This window comes from Talpa europaea (assembly GCF_964194135.1).
Source record: "Talpa europaea genome assembly, chromosome: 5".
NCBI classification, from domain to species: domain Eukaryota; kingdom Metazoa; phylum Chordata; class Mammalia; order Eulipotyphla; family Talpidae; genus Talpa; species Talpa europaea.
Window position 1 is genome coordinate 108,609,531 of NC_140071.1, and position 23,155 is coordinate 108,632,685.

Consider the following 23,155-nt stretch of genomic DNA (forward strand, 5'->3'; position numbering starts at 1 on the left):
ACTGTAAACATAAAGGTGTGTCCTGCTCTAATCTGCAAAAATGCTCTTGGAAGTAGTCTGACTGAATAAAGATATATAGTGAGGGAAGGAAGTCTAATTTTATTTATTTTATATTTTCTGTAAAAAATAATTTGTTTGCATTACTAGAAAATGATTCTTATAAAGTGACAGTTTCATTTATTTATTTTTTTGCCAGGTGAAATTTAAAAAAAAAAAAGGCAAAAAAGAGAAAAAGAAAGAAAATGAAGAAAGAAAAATAGGAAGAAAGGAAGGAAACTTTGCTCTCTTACTGGTAGACAAACTTGCAAGACCAGCACAAAAGAAAAAGAAAAATTGTCTTTTTTTCACTACATTAACAGGACTCAAATTCTGGAGGAACAGAAAGCAGACTATATGTGCAATGCTAGTATCTGTACATTACATAGAAATTGTTCAATTTTTTTCTGTCATTAGTTTTATCATCAGTTAATACAGCAAATCATAAAATATGCATTTAGCATATATTTCTAGAATTCCCCTCCATTTCATTATTAATTGTGTTGTTTTGTATTCCACAGCGATTCCCGCTGTGATGAATTCAGGTTGTCAGTGCCTAAAAACCACTATGCCATACAGTTTTGCTTTGCTTTTATGTTTGTTTGTGCAGCACTCCAATCTAGATGCGGCATTGTTACTAATTTCAAACAACTGTTCTGGCCTTTTTAAAATCAGGTCCTTGTAATCATAGTAACAGAGATCAGAGATATTAGAACAAACACAACATAATTCAACAAGGCCACAATGAGTGCCATTTTCTTCATATCTCGTTCATTAACATAATGAAGTCTCCATCTGAGGGGGCAAGGATAGGAAAGGATAGGGCACAGGGGGATTTCAGCAGTTATCTTTCTCCCCTGGGCTGACCTAAAAATTCCCAGTTTAAAAAAAAAAAAAAAGGAAGTCAGAAAGTTTGTGTTTGTCTCTCAAGAACAGCATAAAGATTTAGGAGTACACACATTATTACCACTGCTTATATCAACTCAAAACAGTCAACCAGGTGTTAGCAGTTTTGTTGGTTTCAATTTCTGTGTCATCTTCTATAGACTAGTGACCAAATGAGCAGGTCCTTTCGAACTTCCCTCCGGAAGGGTCCCATCTTTATTTGGAGGAACTATAAATCCATCACTGCTACCACGACCTAACTGATAGTAGGTGTGCAGCTGATGGACGTGGTTTCTGGAGCCTAGGTTTGGCATGCTTTTGTAGTAAACATCTTCGGCATCACCACATTTGGCCGGTGGGGGTTCGGTCTGGGTGCTGGTGGTAACGCTCTCTGTGACGGGCACACCAGCCAGTGCTGGCATGCTGGTGTAGAGAGAGTCCCGATGGGGTGACTGGAAATCTTCTGTGTGCTCGTTGGTTAGCAAAGGGAAAAAACTCTCACTGTGGTCTTGGGGGATCCGCCTTCTGGTGTAATGGTGTGGCTGGTGGTTCTCTGTGGAGTAAACTCTTGGGGGCAGCAAAGGAGCATCGGATTCCTCATGAATGAGTTCTAGGCCCAAACTCTCCTCATGATTAAAGGAGGTGGCATCATCTAGGACAATGGCATCATCTTCACTTCCACTGCCGAGGTTGTTCACCAGCTTGTTCATCAGATTCCTGTTCTGTTCGCTGGAACGCTCGTGGTTGTTCAGGTAAGAAGGGATATAGTTGGAAGTGAGTTCCTTCAGAATCTTTTTTTCTAAGGCGGTCTCGTTATGGTTATAGCCACGGTCTATAATTTGCACACAGTTGCTCAGGTACTCGCCACTGGCAATGCTGTAACTATTGCCATGGTTACCATTCAGTGGTAGAGTATCCATGACACTTGTATCCCTGGCATTGTTCAGAAGCCCCTCTGAAAAAGATTACAAAACACTATGACATTTATATCCAACTGACCATAGAACACACAGACACACACACAGAGAAGCAAAAACATTCAACTATGATGTATAAATTGCTAGCATTTTTAATTACATCTAATGTACATATTATTTGGACAATTGAAATCTTATAAATGGAAAAGAAGTATTTAGAGTAAATATTTAAAAGAATTTAAAAAGTACTATATATAAATTTGCAATTTCCACACAAACATTGCCTGACGTTATTTGCAGCATATTTGGTAATAACTTAGAAAAAATAATACAAAATTTTGGTGTAATCATTTGTAGCTTTCAATTTATACACATCAAAGTCAATTCCATAATTCATTACCTGTAATTTTATATGTTGCCTTAACATTAAAACAGGAATAATATTAACATAATTCATATGTGGTAGTTTGAATATACTGCTCAAAAGTAAAAGAGACAGTTTCTAATAAATTGATGTGTAATTTTATAAGAAATAAAAATAATCTTACACACAAAACCACAAGAGGATTATGTTAAATTTGTCAGAATGATGTAGTCATAAATAATACTTAGTCAAATAAATGGCACATCAAAATAATTTTCACATAGGAAAATTGAAAACAAAAATATTTGGATTTACTTTTTTTTTCTGCTAAAAGCACTTTGGTTACTATTACATATTAATTCATTAGAGATTATTTAGGGTTATTAGGTAATACAACAAAAGAATGTGTAAAGACACAGGGATTTGATTCCTAAAAACATAGTGTCATTATTAGAAGTTTCATTTCTTAATAGGTGATGACTTTGTGTGCATATAAACTTTGGGTTTAAAAGAAATCAAATATTTTATTTGTAAGGAAAGAGCTGCAGTGTAAAAGATTTGACCACATGCTTCTTGAAGTTTTTTTTTTTCATTCTCTTTAATGAACAGAAATCCAAGAATCTAAAATAGTTCCATAAATCGCTTCAAATGCAACCACAAAAGAAAAAGAAAACATAAACACTTAACCAATATTGGTAAATAAGAGAGGGCATTTCTTTACAGAACAATTAATTGAAGAATTTTATTAAACTTCTTAATACACTATTAACTTGTGAAAATATAGCATTCATTCTATATCTGTGATGCAATTATGTTTATCAAAACTGACCTGAAAATCGCTGGTTTAAATAAAGTGTTCCAAATATACCAATTTTCATATGGATTTCAGAAGTCAACAAGTAACACAGTTTTCAAAAACAGCAATGCAGAAGATGCATTAAAAGACAGCCATCACAGACATAGGGTGAAGCAATTTATTTTCATGTTATAAGATATCTTTTAGACAAATCCACAATGTTAAGAAAAAAACAAAAGTAAATGTTTTTCAAAGGGCCATATGTGATGGGTGATTGCTGCTGCAGAGGCTGCTATGGGATGCTTGATGGTTATGATCTAGTGACTGATGCATTGAAACACAGGTTTATTCTGTTGTCAATGCATTAGATACAGGTTGAAACAGCCATAATAAAATAAAGTGGGTATGCTGCATGTGACATATATTTATATGATGAAAGGTACTAATAAAAATTAAAATTGATGAATTACTTAGCAAAAATAAATGCTCAATTTAAAAACAATTTAACTCACACAAACATTACATGAGACTTAACTATGTTGAGTATGTGACACAATAAAAGAATCAGACAACAAAAGCGTCTAATCTCTATTAACATATATTTATATAATCGATTCATAGGTTCTTTAGTTTTTAAATTGTGAGATGAACTGTTTTTAATAACTACATCATCTATATGTGATGCAATAAAAGTGAACTAAAAAAAATTACATTTGATATGCAATGTTTAGCTTTACTCCCATACTTGTCTCTCTGTAGGGCTCTAAACGACAGCATGAAGAAAAGGAAAGAAAAAACAACAAGTAAGCTTACAGCGACAGTAGAAGAAACATGAGTAAAAAGCAAATTGATGATATGCAGAAAAAAGAGTCAAAGGAAATAATTTCCACTGCCCCAAAATTCATGAGTCTGTGTTACATGGTTTTTCATAATCAAAAATATTGAAATGTTAGTCAGAAAATAAGAAACCCATCTTAATACATGCTAATAAAATGAGTTTTTAATTAGCGTTTCTACAGTTTACAAATTTCAAACAAAATACACATTTACTTGAAAGTTAAGATTATCACACCAAGCAAGGACAGTAAAAATTTGAGGGAAGGCCATGACCATTTCCACAACTATACTTCAATATTAAGTGTGCACGTGTGTATCAGAACAGACCTGCATCTACAGAATTTTAACTTTACATTTTTTCATTAAAATTATAAATAAAATATTTAGCTTGTATACAGAGGAAACCACACAACAAGGTTTTCATATTGTGTACCTATACAAGTGCTTCTTATCATTGTGAATAGTACTGATCAATACTGTAATTTCTGGAGCTCATATTCAAAAGTTGATGTAACTAAGGAGAAAAAAAAAGGTTAAGTTTGACCACTAAACTGTATCAAGAAAATGAGGGTAACAATATATTATCATCAATATCAGGTTTTCTTCTGGATTATTGCAAAGTCATATGAAATCAAATATTTTTATAGTTGATCCTTTAAAACTATAGTTGTCCTACTAAAAACTATCCTAGTAAAATTATCTCTTTAAAAATACTCATTTTAATCAGCTCAAAAAGTACTTTTCTTGCTGATTCTGTTTACAGAAAGGTAAACATTTCACAAAATAAAGCCAGTGAATTCAATGGGCTAGATCATTTTAAGAGATTCCAACTTATTATAATCTAACCACTGCTTCAGAGAGATGGTTTTTATACCTTAAAAGGTGACTTGCTTCTCAGCAAAACAACAGTATTTTAAAATGCAGAGCGATTTTCTTTTAAAATTTAAAAATAGCTTTAGAATACAATAATAACAAATAAAGAGCCAAACTAGTTTAGCAACAGATAGAAATCATTTATAGGCTCATCATGATTCTTTCCTTAAATGAGAGAATTTTAGAGCTGAAAAGCACATGAAAGATAACTGAAGATGTCCTCAGAGATGAGGACATTGGAGTCACTACATAAGCTAAGCCTTATCTAACACCACCATGTTAACTGTGGCAGAACTGGGATCAGAAAGGGAATCTTCTAGATTTTCTCTGTGCATGATCTCCTCTTCACATCTTCCTTCTGCTTTGAAAGCCAAAACAGAATTTTTGTATACTTTTTTATAATAAAAGCTTGTATTCTTCACTGTATACCATCCTATGGATATGTGATCCTTAAATTTTTAGGATTAAATTATTTTAAAGTGCAAACTATTTTAATAAAATTGTGATGCTCTATATTGTTTCATTGATAGGTTTTTCTTTAGTGTGATTTACCTTACAAAAGTTGAGTTCTCTAATATTGACAAGAAAATAATGGTCAGAAATACTATGGATGAATTTAAAATATTTCCACCAAATCTAAATTCAATATAATAGAAGTATATCATTCATCTTTATCCTAACTCTTATGCTTCAGTCTCACTATGAACAAACATTTTTAGATAAAGGTATTGGAAACAATGTGGCTACTTTAATCTGAGTGCTTCTTTGCTAAAATGGCATTGGTGTAACTGAATCAGAATAGAATAGAACCAAGTATTGATTCAATATAAGCCACTCCAGTACATACCGAGCCACCTATATTTCATACAAGATTTCACCTTGCCAGTAATATAAGTGCATTCATCTGAAAGCATAAAATTGGTAGTAATATGACAATAACCAATATTTATTTTTGCTCAGTTGTAGGAATTACTTTAAGCACTATCATAACATATCAAAATATATTAAAACTTAAAATAGCAGAATTATTTCATTTATAATCTGAAAAACAGTAATACAACCATATACTTAGTTTTTAAGAGATGTCAGAATTTAACTGGCATAAACAACAAATCCATTCAAAAGAATCTTTGTGTACTTATTGATAGTTTTAATGGAAATATCCAGTTACATTCCACAGGAATGAAACTTTGTATATATATAGTAATTTAAATTTTGCATTGGGAGAATTTCAATTTGATATAGTTCATAGAAGTGTACCATCCTAGGCATAATCCCTTAATTTAAGAACCACTAAAAATAAGAAAGGCAGGCCGATCTGAATTAGGGAAAGCATTGATTATTGTTAGTTTTTCATTAAAATAGAAGGCACCAGAAATTTATATGAGTATTCAAAATAGCTAAACAATATATAATCAAAATTTATGTTAAAACCCTTTGTGTAAGGTGGAGTAAAGTATAATTAAACTACAGATACAATACAAATCTTCATTTAACATCATTGAAAACTTGCTAATATGTCAGCACTTTTAAAAATATTTGTAATGACACAATATTTAGCACTTAACCTAATGGAAATTAAGAAAAACAAAAGAAGTCTTTATGCGATCTTTGAAACTATTTTACCAAATCATATATAGTACATTGTGTAACATACTTCACTGAGTGCTACAATAAAATAGGGAGAGTGGCAAATGAGAGATAATTTAGAAGCAGGTAACCCTGAAGAAGGATCCAGGAACCATCTCATATTAATGGCACTGAGGTAATTTCACTAGGGAAAGGGAGGATGCAGAAAACTGGGTAGCTGCTTTTAAGTATTGAAGGCTGTGCAAAGAACCCAAGAATGTTTTGCTCTTTTTTTGCTCCAGAGGACAAACCTGTGTCATGGCCAGAGATCCATTTCAGCTCAGTGGAAGGAAAGAATATATATGTTTATCATGGAGCATTTCAACAACTGAATATATGAAATTGTGAGGTAGGAAGTGCTCCATTAGAGCAATATTCCAGCACAGGATGGCAGACTGTTAGTAAAGTCTTAAAGCAGATTTAATGAGTGTTATCCCTTCTTTGATTTTAAAATGTCTGTGATTCTTAGACTTGTAGACATGAAGAGTTTGATAAAATTTCATTTAATTATTTCAGCCCATTGACAGACAATTTGATAATATTTCTCATGTCACTTCTGAATCACTAAGTTTGTAATTTTTGAAATAATTTAAGTTCATCCTTTCTATATGGCAAGGGGCCAACTGAGAAGTTAAGGTGGTTTTAGACAATGCCTATATTTTAGCAAATATTTTTTTTTCTGGAGTGGGCAGTCACACGAAGTTTATGCATTTGCCATTATATTAATCTTTTACCTTTGACTGAGAAGAAAAATTAAAAAAAAAAGATTCCATGGAAGATAAAGATGTTTTTATTAAAAATGTCTTGGAAAATTTACCCCAAAGGAACATGGAAGACTTTATAGTGAATCTCTCTCAAATATAATTTTAACTAAATGGATTGACTAGTATTTTTCTTTTATGTGACTTTTATGTGAATCTTTTTTTTCCCTGTGTTCTCTTTATATGTGAACATTTTGCTCCAATAATTTTTATTCTTAGAAAAGTTAAAGCTACAATCAAATGCTTATATAAGTGGTTTTAAAGATATTTATGCTATTTTTTTGAGATACCATTCAACTTTTGTATCAGTAAAGCTGGAGGATATACAAAACAATCATATTCAAAGACTGTTTTTAATATGTAGCCACAGTAGAAAAAACATTTTGTGACCTTCCTGATCCAGTTGATACAGGCAGGTAAGTTAAAGTAGAACTTGAACTGCCACTGCTCAGTTCACTGCTGTCTCCAATGGTGAGTTCAATGTAATTTTCCCTGGAGTCCATCTAAATGGTTTCATCACTACTGGTGCTTTGTGCCTAGAGTGTGCTTCATTGCATAACAAAGTAAGATATTTTCATGATCTTATAACATAAAGACTATTGAATCAAGCCTTTGTTTATCTTACTTACCTTAGGCAAATATCTCATGTCTCAAAATAAATGCATACTTATAGAAATCGATCAACATGAAAAGAACTGACAAAGCACAATACATTCTATAACAATACAGAGAAACAAACACACATGGATGAATCAAGCAATTGCTTATCAGAAGGAAGGAATCCATTTCTTACTAAGGAAAACCTAAGGAAAATGGAAAATAAAAAGCACCAAGAGGGGTGGAAGGTGAGAGGAGTCTGTGTGTCTGCTTCCAAAAGAAAGAAAAGGCAGAAGGAAGGAAAGAAAAATAGGATGTGGCCATAAAAGCTACATAAAATGGGACTCTCACTTGAAAAAATTAAGATAAACTCCAGCACACCTTGTGCGTTGTACATGCTGACAGAAGGGTTGTTACAGACCGCCGGTTCCCCAAGCAATGTATTATAGGGATTGTTAGTACCATGCGGACGAAGCAGAGCATTGCTTATAAGATGATTAGCCATGGCTCCTGGAGCAGCCCCATAGAAAGACAGAGAAAAAAAAGGTCAATCAGGCAAATGTGTTTGAAAAAAAGAAAGGAAACATTTAGAATGACAACAGTTGATATAGTCCTGATTACAGGCAGGTAGCTAATTAGACTCAAAAATATATGCCGCTAAAGCACACGTTTCCAACAATGCACATATCCAAGCCAATGGGAAAGAAAGAAAATGATTTACAATGTTGATTAAGCCACATTTAGGGTGCTCTCTTTCCCAAGGTGTGAAGTATAAGCAAGAATATATTCCCATGCTTGCTAAAAATAAATTTCTTTTTAAAAAAGCAAAATATAATCTTCCAAACAAACACATAACATAAAACAAAAGCTTTAAAAAAAAGCTTAAAACACAAAGAAAAGCTAAAATTAAAACATTCCCTCTTTTGCAAAACCCATTGGGTTGTTTTTAATGAAAGTAAAAAAGAAAAAAAAGAAAAAAAAGACAACATTTATGATAAAACACTCATTTGGAGAGCAGTTGTTGACACGACAGAATTTGACATTTCTTAATTCTTGAAAAGGAATTCTTTAAATTGAAATAAAATAAAATATAATCACTTAATAGTATACCATAGTAAGCATACTAATTAAGTGACCTTACAAATCGGATAAGGTGAACATCATTTTAAAATATTTTAAATAATATATAACTTTGTGGTAGTCAGCAATGTGAATAATCCATTTTCCATTTTCCAACTGGTTATTTGGACTTTGGCTTATAAAAATAACAAAGTTGAGTTATTCATCTCTTTGTGAACAGCTGTACTTAGTTTCTAATATATCATCAGTATGAGTTGTAATCTCCCACATTCAAAGCCATTTAATAAAAAAAAATAAAGATTAGAGGAACAGTTTCATTAAATATAATTAAGACACATATGAAAATGATAGGCAGAATATATATTCAAGTTAGATGATTAAAAAAAATGTGATGAAAGGGAAATACAAATTGTATGGGGATATGCTGAATACAGAGATATGTTAATTTAAATATATGTATTTGAGAATGAAAATACAATCCATAAACCAGGAGATAATATTTGCATACAAATTTCCACATATTTTTAATCCAACAAAAAACTAATATATGGAATATGGAGAGAACTCTCAAAGTCTACAATAAAGCAATAACAACAATAGGAAAAGACCCAAAAATCAATCCAGTAAGAAAATGGGCCAAAGGCACAAGCGTGTGACATCATTGATAACAATATACAGGTCTCAAACACGCTGATGGGGAAAACTGCTATTGACCACTGGGAATTATAGGTTAAAATCACAACGAACCTTAAATCAAAAATAGACAATATGAATTCTAATAAAGATGGAACAAAACTGAATCTGTCATATTTTGTAGGTGGAAAGTAAAATAGTACAGTAATCCCAGAAAATAGTTTGACAGTGTTCCTATAGAACTAGCTGTGCAATTGCCATGCCACTCAGCAATTAAACTCTTGAACATTTAGCCCACAGACAGTGGAATTTATATTCACACAAAAACCTACATATAAATGTTTATGGCAGCATTATTTGTAATAGCCCATAATGGGAAATAACTCAACTGGTAAATGGTTAAATAACCTTTGGAACATCCTTACCATGAAATACTACTCAGCAATAAAAAGGAACAGCTATTGCTACACATACAACCTGAATGATTCTCTAGACAATTGTACTGAGCAAAAAACAACAACCCAATGGTTATACACTATATCTAGTATACATATATGAAATACATATGAAATTATAAAAATATGGAAATGGAGAGCAGATTATGGGAGCCAAAGGATAGTAGGTAAAAGTCACTATGGTCATAAAAAGGTACCATGAGACATCCTTGTAGTGATGAAAGTATTCTGAATCTCAGCTTTGGTGGTGCATACACAAACCTACTCTTGTGCTAGAATTTCACTAAACCTAACACACACACATACATTTAATTTAATACAATGATTTATAATACAATTATAAAAATATTAAGTATATTTAAATTTAAATTTATAAAATTAAAACTGAACAAAATCAGTGGATTGTATCAATGTCAGTTTCCAGACTATGATATGGTAGCATAGTTTTACAAGATATTATAGAGACTCGAGTTACATAATCTCTGTGATACTTCATACAAATGTAAGTAAATCTACAATTAAAATAAAAAGTAATCTGTATTGAATGAATAAAACAAAAACATTTTATCACTCATAGTAATGTTTAAAAAAATCAAGAAAATTTCCATGGCAGCTTTTTTTTTTTTTTTAAATCATACCTCTTTGTCATATGGTAACTTATCAAACAAATAAATATTTTAACCTTCAAATTGAGTAAATGAAAACCTCTTGATTTACTGTAAAATGGGACAGTTTTAATTCATTCAGGATATAAGCCATGTGTTTGAATTTTACACACCCCACAAAGAACTGGTTAAGCCTAGCACAGAATTTTTCACTTATTAAAAATACTTGATGAACATTTGCTGAAATTGTATGACAAATGCATTCCAATGTTTCTACACAGTGCCAATAGCAGGTCTTCAATTTATATAGTATAGCTCTATCAGGTTAAATATCTGGAATATTAATAAGAAAAGCTAAAAAGAGTTGGCTACGGTGCATTCCAGATAAGAAATGAAATACTGCAAATCATAAACCTGTATATTGTTGCTGTAAAATAATTAAAGATTATTAGAATAGGATTGGGTCTACTTAATGTTTTTAAAAAACAAATTGTATCTATTATAATATTCATTAATTTAGTCTTTTTTCAAGTAAAAAGGAAAGTTAGCCTTCTAATACACATAAGTACTTTCTAAAATTACAGATGTATTTAAACAGAAAAGGAAAGATGTAAGAAACTTAAGATGAAAATAGTAGAACTTTACAGCTAGGAGTTATATCTGCTTATCTACATATTTCCCTTTATCACTAAAAAATATTTAAGTTGAACTAATTGGAAAAGAAACAATAGTTTGGATGCTACTTTTTTTCCTTGCTTCATGCAGCTTACAACAGGTGAGTAGAGAGCACAATGGACTATGAAGGAGGATTATGGGTGCTCTGTTGGTGTGTGGCTAAGATGATGACACATGGTGGGGTTGGGGGAGCCCTATACTGCCAAAACACTAACAAGGATATACACCAGTCATACTTCAATAAAAATAAAATTACCAAAAAAAGGAAAGAAAAATGAAGGAAAAGAAAAGATTCTTCTCATACATATAGTGATGTAAAAGAATGTTGGTTCTTTATGATAAGGAAAAAATTGAGTGGAGCAGAATCAAGAATAAGCAAGATGCAGGTGACTCAAGATTTTGTTTAATTATACAAAAATATAATTCCATAATGAAACTATCAATATTTCATAGATAATCCAACTGGTTTCATCTCTTCTGCTATAAAGTTCCTTTTTCATATCTTTAATTGTTTTAAAATTCTAAATCTACTCTAAAAATCACTTTTTTCAGTGAAACTACTAATGCAGGAAGACTGAATTTTTACTTTTGAAAATTTATTAATTTATTTATTGAGTAACACTGTGAAGTTAATTTTATTTATCAACATTTTCTGGTAACCTGGAAAGGTCAGCAACAACAGCTAAAATGCTACTGAAATACAATTGTGATATGACACAATGTTGTCTAAATGGAACAACTCTCAATCTTTTGACACAGGGTTTTGGTAGGATGCGTCTTCAAATCTGGTGCAATCCAGAATCAGTTACTGACCTGAAGCCATAATGAGCTACATGTAGGCACAATTGGAGATCCTTCTGCTATTAAATCTAAAATCACACAAACACTTATAATTTACAACTAAAAAAAAAAACCCGCTTTTTTTTTATCCTTGGTATTAAGGACCTTCTTCCTCATAGAGAAAGAATCACTATTTAAAGTAAGTTTGTGTTTTACTGTTACTCAGTTTTGTACCTTATATACCATTTGAAATTAATGCAATTAGTGTCACTGAGCCCACTGATTGTCCTAAACATGGAAAGTTATTATCCAATGAGGGCTCAGTAACAAGAACTAAGGAAAAGGATATGGAGCTTGATAATTAAAGTTTTACAGAGGACAAAGTTGTAGATAAGTTCTATGAACTGTTAGTTCAAAGAACAGGGGATATATCTGAGGAACTGAATGATTATTCCCCATTTGTTTCACTTGTAAGAATCAGCTCTTTTTCATGGACACTCAGGGTTTGGAGTGACATCAAAAAGGCTATTCTCTTTGTCTCCAATTCAAATAAGTACAATTTTCCTATGAGGGATTATCATGTGGTTTCTATAGGCCCCACTCACATTTAGTTATTTCAGTTTTACTTTTGAAAAGTGGCAGTGACTTTTGGGATAAAACATGTTGCTAATGCCTAGCTCTTTGAAACAAAAGCTTGTACAGAATCTGTCTTTCTTTTGTTTTCAAGTGCAAAGTTACTTTTGTTTTCTGTATAGCTGTACTGAATTTCATTTTTCTTTGCAGACGTCTATTCTATTTGCTTCTGGCTGTTTCCTCAATTCACTCAGGTCACTTTGAATTCTGACACTATTTCCCAAGGTTCTGTCCATCCTGTCTCTTCCTTTTCCCTCCAACTAACTTCTGATTTGTAAACTTCTCTTCTAATAGCTGTGAAATTGCTGAAGGTTTTCAAGAAGTTCAGTGTTTACAGACCATCTGTCACCGTTTTTCAGCTGAAAAGTTAAGCTTACTAGTCAGTCAGTTTTAAGAGGCAGATACCTGATGACAGGAAGATATTATAACATTACATATGTGAAAAGAACGTGTATGTGTTTATTTCAGTGTAATATAAATCCCAGAAAAAAGGGAATAGGTAGGGATTTTTTCACTGTTCTATACCGTTACTACAATAGTTACTAAAGCTCAAAATATTTACTTATTTAACTAAAAATAGTATATCTATGACATCCAGCTCAAAATTCTAAAGCTCAAATAGTCATTTTATTAATTATGCATAGTTTTATAATTTGAGTAAATTTTTTAGAGTGTCAACTGTCCAGTTCTTAATTTGATTTATTTCCTTCTAAACTATGTCAGATACTGAAATAATGCAGTTTTTAATGCAAAAATAATCACTAACATTATTTGGTAAAGCAAATGCTACCTGAATGTTGAAGACAATAATAAGAGCAAAAAGAAAAAAAAAATCAGCACAACTTTCATAAATGAAAATAAAAAAATAAAATTGGCAAAAACAAAAAAAACCCCTAAGTGTTAAAAGCTCAAAACGACTATGTAAAAATAGCTGTTCCTTAATTTTCTGACTCGGCACTAGTTAGTCTAGTCATACTTGATATTTGCTTCCAGAATCAAGGGTTAATATTTTATTTATTTTTTTAAAGATTTATTTTATTTTTATGCATACAAGAGCCGGGTTACAGTTCAGAGGTGTGGGGGGTGGGGAAGGGGGTGAGAAGATTCACCAGAGACAGAGCGGGGAACAGAACAGGCAGACTGACTGAAATACACTGCTGAGGGGAGCAGCGGGTGAGTCAGGAGAGGTCTGCTGTACCATGTGGGTTGCTCCCTGGCAGGGGATCGAACTCGTGCTACAGTGGCTGCAGTTAGCGTCATAGGTTGTGTCTTAACCCCTTGCGCCACCCGGGAGGCCCCCAAGGGTTAATATTTTAATAAAGTAATGCAAAGGACTTAACATTGACTTTCAATATATGTGAATCATCAACAAAAATACCAATAGAGCACTAACAACAAAATCCTTATTTCTGGTGAAAGCACAATACAAAGCAAATGGGATTTTCATTTTCTATACTGAAAAATTGAGGGAATAGGTTCTGATAATTATTTGTAAGTCAGAACCTAAAGCTGCTAAAAAAGATTAAGTGTACAATGATGGTAATGATTTTAAGAACTCTTTTTTCCTTTTTACTTTATTTATACTACATATTTGATATTGATGTTAAAATTTTGAATGAGTGATATCTGAATGGAATAGAAATGAGTACTTTTTTATCCAAGTGTATAGTTTTACCGTAAAACTGTTATATCTCTTTCCTTAGGAAGTTAACATTGACATTGTGAGACCTTGAATGACAGCACTGTCTAGGTCAGTTCAGTATGATAAATGTAATTGAGGACTGAAATCTAAGCTAGATAAGCATGCTATGAAATTGTGAACTAAAGAACAGATCTGAAAAAAGATGACAGTTGGATTCCACTTAAATCTATATCATTCAGAAATATAATTCAAACAAATTTTCTTCTTGACAGCGGGCTAACAAAAGTATACTGAAAAGCTCTTAAAATAACTTGAATTGTCACTGCTCTGTTCTTTACACTTCATTTTTTTAAAATGTACTTAAATCCTTATTTGATATTATCGGATGGATAAAGTTTTATAATTCAAGATCTTGGTGTTCTAATGAACCAACTTTAATACAACCATTCTTTAACAAATTTTTATTATATATATTTAGGATGGCCAAAGTTATATTTGTTTTTATTACAAAAAATAGTTTCTCTCAAAAGGTATTTCTTCCCTGATATTTCTCATCCTCCACTCCATTCCATTATCGTTTTCTCTCCCTTGGCTTCACATATTTGTGTCTCATAAAGTCATTTACATTCTATACATTAACTGATATATATATATATTTAAAAAGTTATATATATAACAGAGTCACTACAGTGTTGCTGCTGTGCAACAACTAATTTTGGCCCACTATGCAAAAATTTCACTGATGGAAGTATTTTCTATAGAATTAGAATACTCACCTCAGTGTAGGACATGGGGTCTTTCACAGGTAGACACTATGAAACCCTTACAAACTGCATGTGAAATGCTTTAGGTATGATGTTTATGTGCTCAACTGTGCATTTGCTCATGCTTTCACTCTTTCTTGTCTTTTATTTCCTTTTCAAAGATTTAAGAAAATTTGTATAATGCAAAATAGACATGTCTCTTTTTTAGTGAATAAACTATAATATAAATGAGAAAACTGGAAAAGTGAATCAATGTGACCAAATATATTATATGTATGTAAATATCATCCAATCAACTACAATACAAACTTATGGGATAAAGTTATAACTCAGAATTAATGAAAAATATATCTAATCTATTACCATCATTTAACACATAAATAAATGCAGGTCTGGAGATATATATTGTTTATTTAAGGTCTCACATGATTCTGGTGGTTTTACTTAAACATATTTAAATTGGTAGTGCTGAAACCTTTCAAACAACATCTCCCTAAAAATATGTTTCAACAAAATTGTAATAAGAGACTTTTAGGAATGTATAACCTTTTCCATATCCTTTTTTTTGAAGTGTTCAATGATTTTATTCTCATATTGATGTATAAAATTATATAACATAAATAAAAAAATACAAGTCAATAAAGGAGGCTTCCAAAGCTAATGTGAATTGGTCCAATAGGCGTTGCCTATTTTAAATATTTTGTTTCCTAATTTTACTTTTCTGTATAACAAAAGAACATCAACACACACATACACTCACAATCTACAGAATGTGCAACCAAGGATTATTTCAATTTAAAGAACTACTTTATAAAGTAGAGAAACCATATAAACCAAGAACAAGTTACTTATAATATTAAGCAAAACTAATGGAATCTGTCTTTATATAAAATAAATTTTAAAACCATAGACACCATAATTTTATAGTTTAACTGTTTTTTTACTCAAACAATTAATGAAATTACAAAGTGTGAAAGAAGAAATGTTTTATTGAAAGCCAAGAACTCTTACCTAATTTTTTTTTCAAAGTCATAAATTGAGGAGCTGACATCTTGATTTATCACACTGTGCACTTTTAATAGCCAACAAGTTTGCTATTAAATTTTAATCAACCTGCCTATTAAATTTCTTTCAAATGATTTGGAGATACTTCAGCTTCTTTTAATAGCTAATTCATTCACTGGAAATCTATTAATATGGATTTCAATGACATGTTTTCTCCAGTGTACAGATTGAGCTATTGTTAGTTCAATATAAAGTGAAATGTTCTGAATGCAGAAGTGTTGTCACTATTTTAATATATAAATTCAGAGTTTTAGAGCTAGGATTTCCAGAAATTACCTATTCTATTGCCATTATTTTGTACTAGTAGGCTTTACACATACCTTCTAGTCCAGACTCATGTGCTTTTCTATAATATTTAGAAAGCAATTTATTGGGTTATACATTGTGTACATTTTTCAATTTATGACATACTGCCTACTGCTGCCCAATGTCTTTGTCCCATTTTGGTTTTTTTTTTGAACAGTGTATATTTATCAAATGATTGCTAGGACTTAGTATTGACTGACATATTTCCAAATGGGTAAAGGTGTGGTAACTATATTACTGCTATATTTTGCATTTTCCTAATTACCAGAGAGATGGGATAATACCTCATGTTGGTTATTAGGGTTTCTTATCCTCTGAATTGCCTATTTTATCTTTTGCCCACATACATAGTGAGCCGCTGAATTATATTTGCTGATTTATAGGCATACTTTACACAATCTGGGCACTAAAATTTTGTCCCTTATTTGTGTTGCTTACAACTCTACCAATGTCTTATTTATTATGAGTATTTAAATTTTTAGACAAGAACATATTCTTTTTCTAATAGTTCATACTGTTAATTTCGTTTTTAAGAAATTTCTTTAAAATAAATTCAAAATTACATTTTCTTTTAAAAGCTTTAGAGTGTTAGATATATGTGTTTATTTGCATGTGTGTATATATAAATTTTTGCCATGAAATGAAGAAACTGACACTATTAAATATTTAACATTGCTTTTAACATAATTGGCTGAAAGGAAAGTTACTCAGAGATGTTAGGTGTTCTGACCTCTCAAGTTAACAATGGTAGGATTAGAAATCAGAATTCTTGGTGGACCATTGTTTTCACAGCAGAGGAAGTGGCTGCTTGGAGTGGAAATGATGAAACCTTACTAGTCAGACACTTATTTTTCCTTATCTTCCAAGCTCATATTCTGTGGTCAAAGGCATGAATTTCTGTGTTATTTAATTTTGACATTTTGAACACACTGGCATAGTTTTCCAAATAAAGATTACTAAAACTGAAGCTAAGTTGCCAAGTTTACTTAACCACAGGCAAAACAGCAGTACATAACAGTTCTTTTTAGTAAATCTATGGTATTTAGCAAAAGAATATCTATATTTATCTTTCAAACATTAGCTATTCACTGTATTTTCTCTAAATCAGATAAATCAGGTAATCTCATGATAATCTGTTAATGGTATGAGTTCATTCCATAGCTATCTTTATTTATAAATGACACAATGCTTGTGCATTTTTGCAGAAGAAAGCCTCAAAACAAAGAATAGTATGACAACTATTCAACAATGTAAAATACTTTACCAATGTGAAGAAAATATAATTTTTATTTAATTTACAGCTCTATATTCGCATACTTACATTGTGCAAGGTATGTGAGCTATTAAGAAGGTTTATAGCTATAACTGGGATTTTAAATTGAAACTACATTTGAAAAAAAATATGTCTGAGAGTAGCAGATACAAATTAAGACACAGCATTTATGAGTCCAGATATTCATGATCATTTTTCAGAGAAGACATTGTATAATGATAATCAATTCTGTTCTATTTAGACTGAGGCTGTTTTAGGAAACATATTGTTTCTATATCAAGATTAACTATCTTCCTTCAATCTGTATATCCTCTCAAATCTTTCTTAATTCTCCTGTGATTTTTTTAAGGTTGTAAATTAGTCTCTTTGAATGTGATAGGTGACTTGTATTAGTTTTTGAAGGATCAACCTACTCTCTTTATAGAGATACATTATGAAATCTACTATGAAAATCATAATAGAACCTATCATATAAACACTTACTTTTAAATGGCATTCAGCATATAAGGATGAGCTATACAAAATGGAAGCCTTTGTGTATAATTCAATAGAAGCTATTGTAATTGAATACCACATAATTATTGATAATAAACATAATTTTTCTAAGTGTGGCTTGTATTTTTTTTTTGCTAAATCTAAAATATTCCCCTCTCACATCATAATTTTCATATAATATAATTAATTTCTATTCATTTTCAAAATAGCAGCTGTGAATTTATATAAACTATTAGAAAAAAATTGAAGAAATAATGACAAATACATTTGGAATAGTATATATTACATTTATATCACTAAAATCTTTATGTTTATAATATAGTAGTAACATTTTATAAATGAGAGGTATAGTCAGGCTTTCTTTGTTTTTAAACTTTGAGCTATAAGACAGTTCATATTTTTTAAACAAGAATTATCACATGAATGTAATAAATTTAATTTATAACACTATCAGAATCTACTTGAAATCAATTCAAACAGATTTGCTACTTGGTATAGGCATTATTGTGTTGACCTGACAGAGAACAGACTTACAAGGAATATCCAATTCAATAGTAAAAACTTTGGAAAGCTGTACCTTTGGTCCTAATACCAAATGATATATAGAGAGGCTATTTGCCCGATTTTTGAACAGTCTTTGCCCTGACCAAAACCTGTTCATCCTTGTACTGACATAAAAGAAATTAAAACTTATATATATAAAAAGAATCTACCAACAAAATACCTGGAGAGCTTCCAGAAAAGAACAGTTACAAAATGTTTCTTGCAACATAAGCCCTACAATTGGACAATAATATATAGCAATTTGGCATATTACCTATAAACATAGTATGTTGTTGGACAATCTCTGTTTCTATATATTCACAGTATTTTAAAGATTTTCTTTTCCTGAATGTATCAAATGAGCCCACACTACAGAACTATATTTAGAACAAAATAAAGTAAAAGGAAATAAATAGTAAATGAAGGAAATCAAGAAATAAGATGCAAAATAATAATCATGCTTTTAAGACTATCTTCTTTCCATGTTAGCAGATAAAAATCACTTGGAAGTGCATTCTTAGAAAATCCCTTCATTCTAATCTTCAACAAGTTTCATGAAAAACTGTCATCACAGGAATTAAATTTTTTATTATGTGTAGGGCTTTGTGGTCAAAAAGACTTGTTTGGAAGGTAGTTCATCTTTACTAGCCATATGATCTTGGACAAGTAACCACAAACTAAGCTTTTTCACAAATTTAAAGATAATAGATAATGCACAAAAGGGACAATGGCAAATAAGTAAATGACAGCTATACAAACCAAACTACAAGAAAAATCTCCAATTGATCAAGAACTATTAAGAGCTATATTGTATTCTATTAGAGAAAAGAAAACCAGCAAGTTGGAGAACTCATGTCTAAGTTCTAAAAATGGATAAATACTTTTGGAAAATTTACTTCTTAGTAACTTACATGAAACAACACGAATATTTCACAGCTAAGTGGTATTGTTTTGCAGCACTACATTTAGAAGTTAGCAAGGTATCTCATAGGAGCTTATTTGGTTTATAATAAAGAGGTAAAAAAAATACTGGTAACTATATATTAGGCAATAAGATAATAAATCATAGAAATGAGGAGCCTGCTCTACGTAAAGACATCTCATGTGAAGGAATTTATGAAAGCTCATTTTTACTATTGTATAGTTGTCTGTGAGGCTGGATGATTCTGGAGAATTCATATCAAGGAGACAAAGTTCAAAGTAAAGCATAAAAAGGACTCACTGGGCAGGTACTTTTAAAGTTTCTCCTTTCAAGTTCTGCTCAAAATTTATAGAAGGAATTCTGTTACTGATTGAAGAAAAATCAATATTTAATGTATTTCATTTTGCAGTGAGAGTTCATTCTGAAAATGATTTGGTCTCCTTGAGTCAGATATCAGAACATAAGAGACAATGCTTAATTATCTATTTGACACAGCATTTCACATTTAAAATTTGTAACTCTTTTGCTTTTGAGTTAGTAAGCTGATTTTCCTAACAACAAAGATCCTCATTTTATTGCATATCCTCTACTTATTTATAGATATGTACAAAGCAAAGAAATGAACACAGAGAGAACACTGTTTCTTATTTAAATCAAGAATATGAATGTCAAAAAACACTGGAAATAAATATAATGGTAGATCTCAAATGAAAATTTCATCCATGTATAAGATGTTTATTATATTTGCCTTCATACTCTCATACTGTTTGGTCATAACAAAAACTAACTTATTATATAGGCTACCCTGATTTTCTTAGCTATGTATGTATAAGTTCTCTTAGGCATATAGTTAACTGTTTTTACCAAATTTATAAAATATGTCAGCTTATATTAAGATCTGGTAAATATTTATAACAAATGATTTTTAATCTTTCAAAACAGAAGGCTTTTTAGCAATATGCTGTATTTTATGCAGATGAGTTAAATTATATTTATTGACATTAACAAACTTCAGTGAATGGGTATTTCATTCTAGTAGGCTTAATTAATCACAGTAAAAGAACACATATTTTCATTTGCATTTTTCTTTCAAAACACAGAAACAAAAATATGTTTAGTAGACTGAATATTAATGAGGTAGCAGGTGATTTATTGTAGAGTTTCATCTGCCTCAGTGACCAACCTCCTATAAAGGACAATACAGACTCAGAAATGGGAATGAGTCACATCCCTGCTCCACCACATAGCTGGTTATTCAACAGGGGTATGTGAATTGAGCTAGTGTTCTCTAAGCTTCTGAAGGGTAGGATAGGGCTGGGAGGAAAAGAGAAAGCAGTACTGATTTATATCATTACCTAAGGTGGGAGAAGAAATATTTTACCTTTATTTCTTCAATGCTAAAATAGAGTTACAAATCAGAAGTGGAAAGTACAGCGAGGCAGATGCAATTCACATATAATTTCTAACTTAGAAGAAACAATTCAGTTTCATTAATTTATTTCTTTGGTTAGCTTCAAGGGTAGGACTATTTAGGTAAATTATTATTTTTCTTATTTGGCATTTAGGTAACCAACTCATTCTTCTACCTATTAAACGAAGACATACAGGACAGGAAATCTTACTTAGTCAATGATGAATTTTAATATCTGATTGCTTGAGAGCACTGGTAAGAATCAGTTTTCATTCATTAGAAAACATAAATGAACTTCTGAATAAAATAATAAAATACTTATTATGATCCAGGCACTGCTGTAAGCAATTAACATATATTAACTCACTAAGACCTCTCAAGGACCTCTGAAGTGGGTACTATTTATATTCCTATTGCATAGACTTGAGAAGTTAAGCAATTTATTAAAAGTCATTGGGTTAGAACTCCAATCTCAAAACTACTATGCAAAACTGCCATGTGTAAGTCAAATACTTGTAAATGTCTATTTGACCACACTTCCCCTCTAAATATACAACGTTCCTCACAGGTGAGGTTACCTTTCACAAGGTAGTTATGCCACTAATTGGAGTCAAAATTCGCTCTAAAAATTTATGAAAAGACTGCCAGAAGTCATCATAACTTTACTGGTTACATAAATTTACTGAGAATGCATGTTTAGATTAACATGCATATAAACCTTGAAAGGAGAATCCATCAGCAATAATGAATAAGTGTCACACATCTCAGATCAGTCTTCTGCCCTATAACAGCTAGATTTGGTTTAAATAAATACAGATATATTAGTCAGATCTTAATGTATAAAAATGTAAATTGAATTAACTTGCATGGCTGATAAGATGGAAATATGAGGTAGGGGAAATAAAAACCCACAATGCTAGTTAAGCCATTATTCTAGAAGTGTCTTTTTGCTAATTCTTCTGTTCACATGGGGCATATTTTTGCAATAACTCCAAAGCTCAGGTGGGGGAGTAAGGTACCCTTTTGTAACGCACACAAGGATACCATGTTGGTAGCAAGTACCTTTGCAAAACTTTAAGCTCAAATTCCTGTGGTCAATTTAACTAATTAAATCAAAAGAAAATGGAGATACAATTATGTTATTCATAATGAGATAAATCCTTAAAATCATCTGATTTCAGAAAATATTACAATTTCAACTTAGATCTACACAACAAGTAGAAATGCTTAACCATGAATTGAATGACAAGGGTGTTTCTCAGCAAATGCTTACTTCTTTTAATCAAATGCAAGTTATAGAAGCATTGTTAACCTATATTGTTCAGGATGAGGTTTATCCAACAGAGACAGTGGTTAGGAGATAGAGGCAGGAAAGACTACTCTTCTACAAATTATTTTTACCCCTACTAGGTACTGGGGACTACTAGAAATTTGGGTTAGAATGCCAATAGGCCTGAGAGGAGCTCTTGGATTTAGAATTGTCTTCAAGGTAAAATTTAAATGAATCACTGAATAAACCCTCCTGTGAGAGTTGTGAAATGTTGGGTTTATATCAGAGTTAACTTTCCTTGAAACTATTGGTGATCAACCATCATCTGAGGGCTCTTGAAAAGCTATTTCTGCCTATGTAGATAGGGCATCTGTGAATTTATCTTGACAGTAGTCCTGGAATACTGGCCTTAAGGAATTCTGGACTTCCTCTAATGTATAAAATTGCAACAAGGAAACTATTAGAAAATAGGGAACATTTAGAAAACATCTTCATAAATATATATTTCAAAGGACAAATGTAATGGAAGGTTTTAGAGATGAAGTAACCAAATAACAAAATCCCAAGAGTATAAGAATGATTAAGTGAATCAAACTTTTTCAATAAATCATTCAAGATCTCACATGATTCCAAGGAATAAATTCCCAACAACAATAAAGTTTATCATATTGGGAAAGGTAGGCAGATAATCTGACAAATAGGATGTAACAGCTTGGTTCAAGAACAGAATATTAGATGGCTTGAAAAAAAATTGAGGAGTTCTACACTGCATGATGGATGCTTTATTCAAAGATGATAATGACAGATTCTTGTTTGGAAGAATAGATGATAAGACACAAAGAATTTTAAAATAATGAATTTTGATGAATTAGTCAGTGGTTATGAATGGGATAGAAAATCTAATGTAA

The 23,155-nt window shown here is 31.3% G+C and overlaps 1 protein-coding gene across 31 annotated transcripts in view; it reads right to left on the minus strand.

The window, feature by feature from the left end:
* Nucleotides 1-775: 775 nt before the first annotated feature.
* Nucleotides 776-23,155, minus strand: part of ADGRL3 (adhesion G protein-coupled receptor L3) — a gene marked incomplete at both ends in the record, with an annotated part of 456,353 nt that continues 433,973 nt past the window's right edge. For 19 of the 31 annotated variants that reach the window (XM_084234180.1, XM_084234185.1, XM_084234176.1 and 16 more), the window contains one exon: nt 776-1,876. In XM_084234180.1, coding sequence (XP_084090306.1) covers nt 1,077-1,876 — 800 coding nt within the window. Of the gene's footprint in view, nt 1,877-3,709; nt 3,762-8,076; nt 8,206-23,155 lie in introns of all 31 variants that reach the window. The other 12 variants (XM_084234192.1, XM_084234195.1, XM_084234194.1 and 9 more) reach the window with 5 other exon arrangements.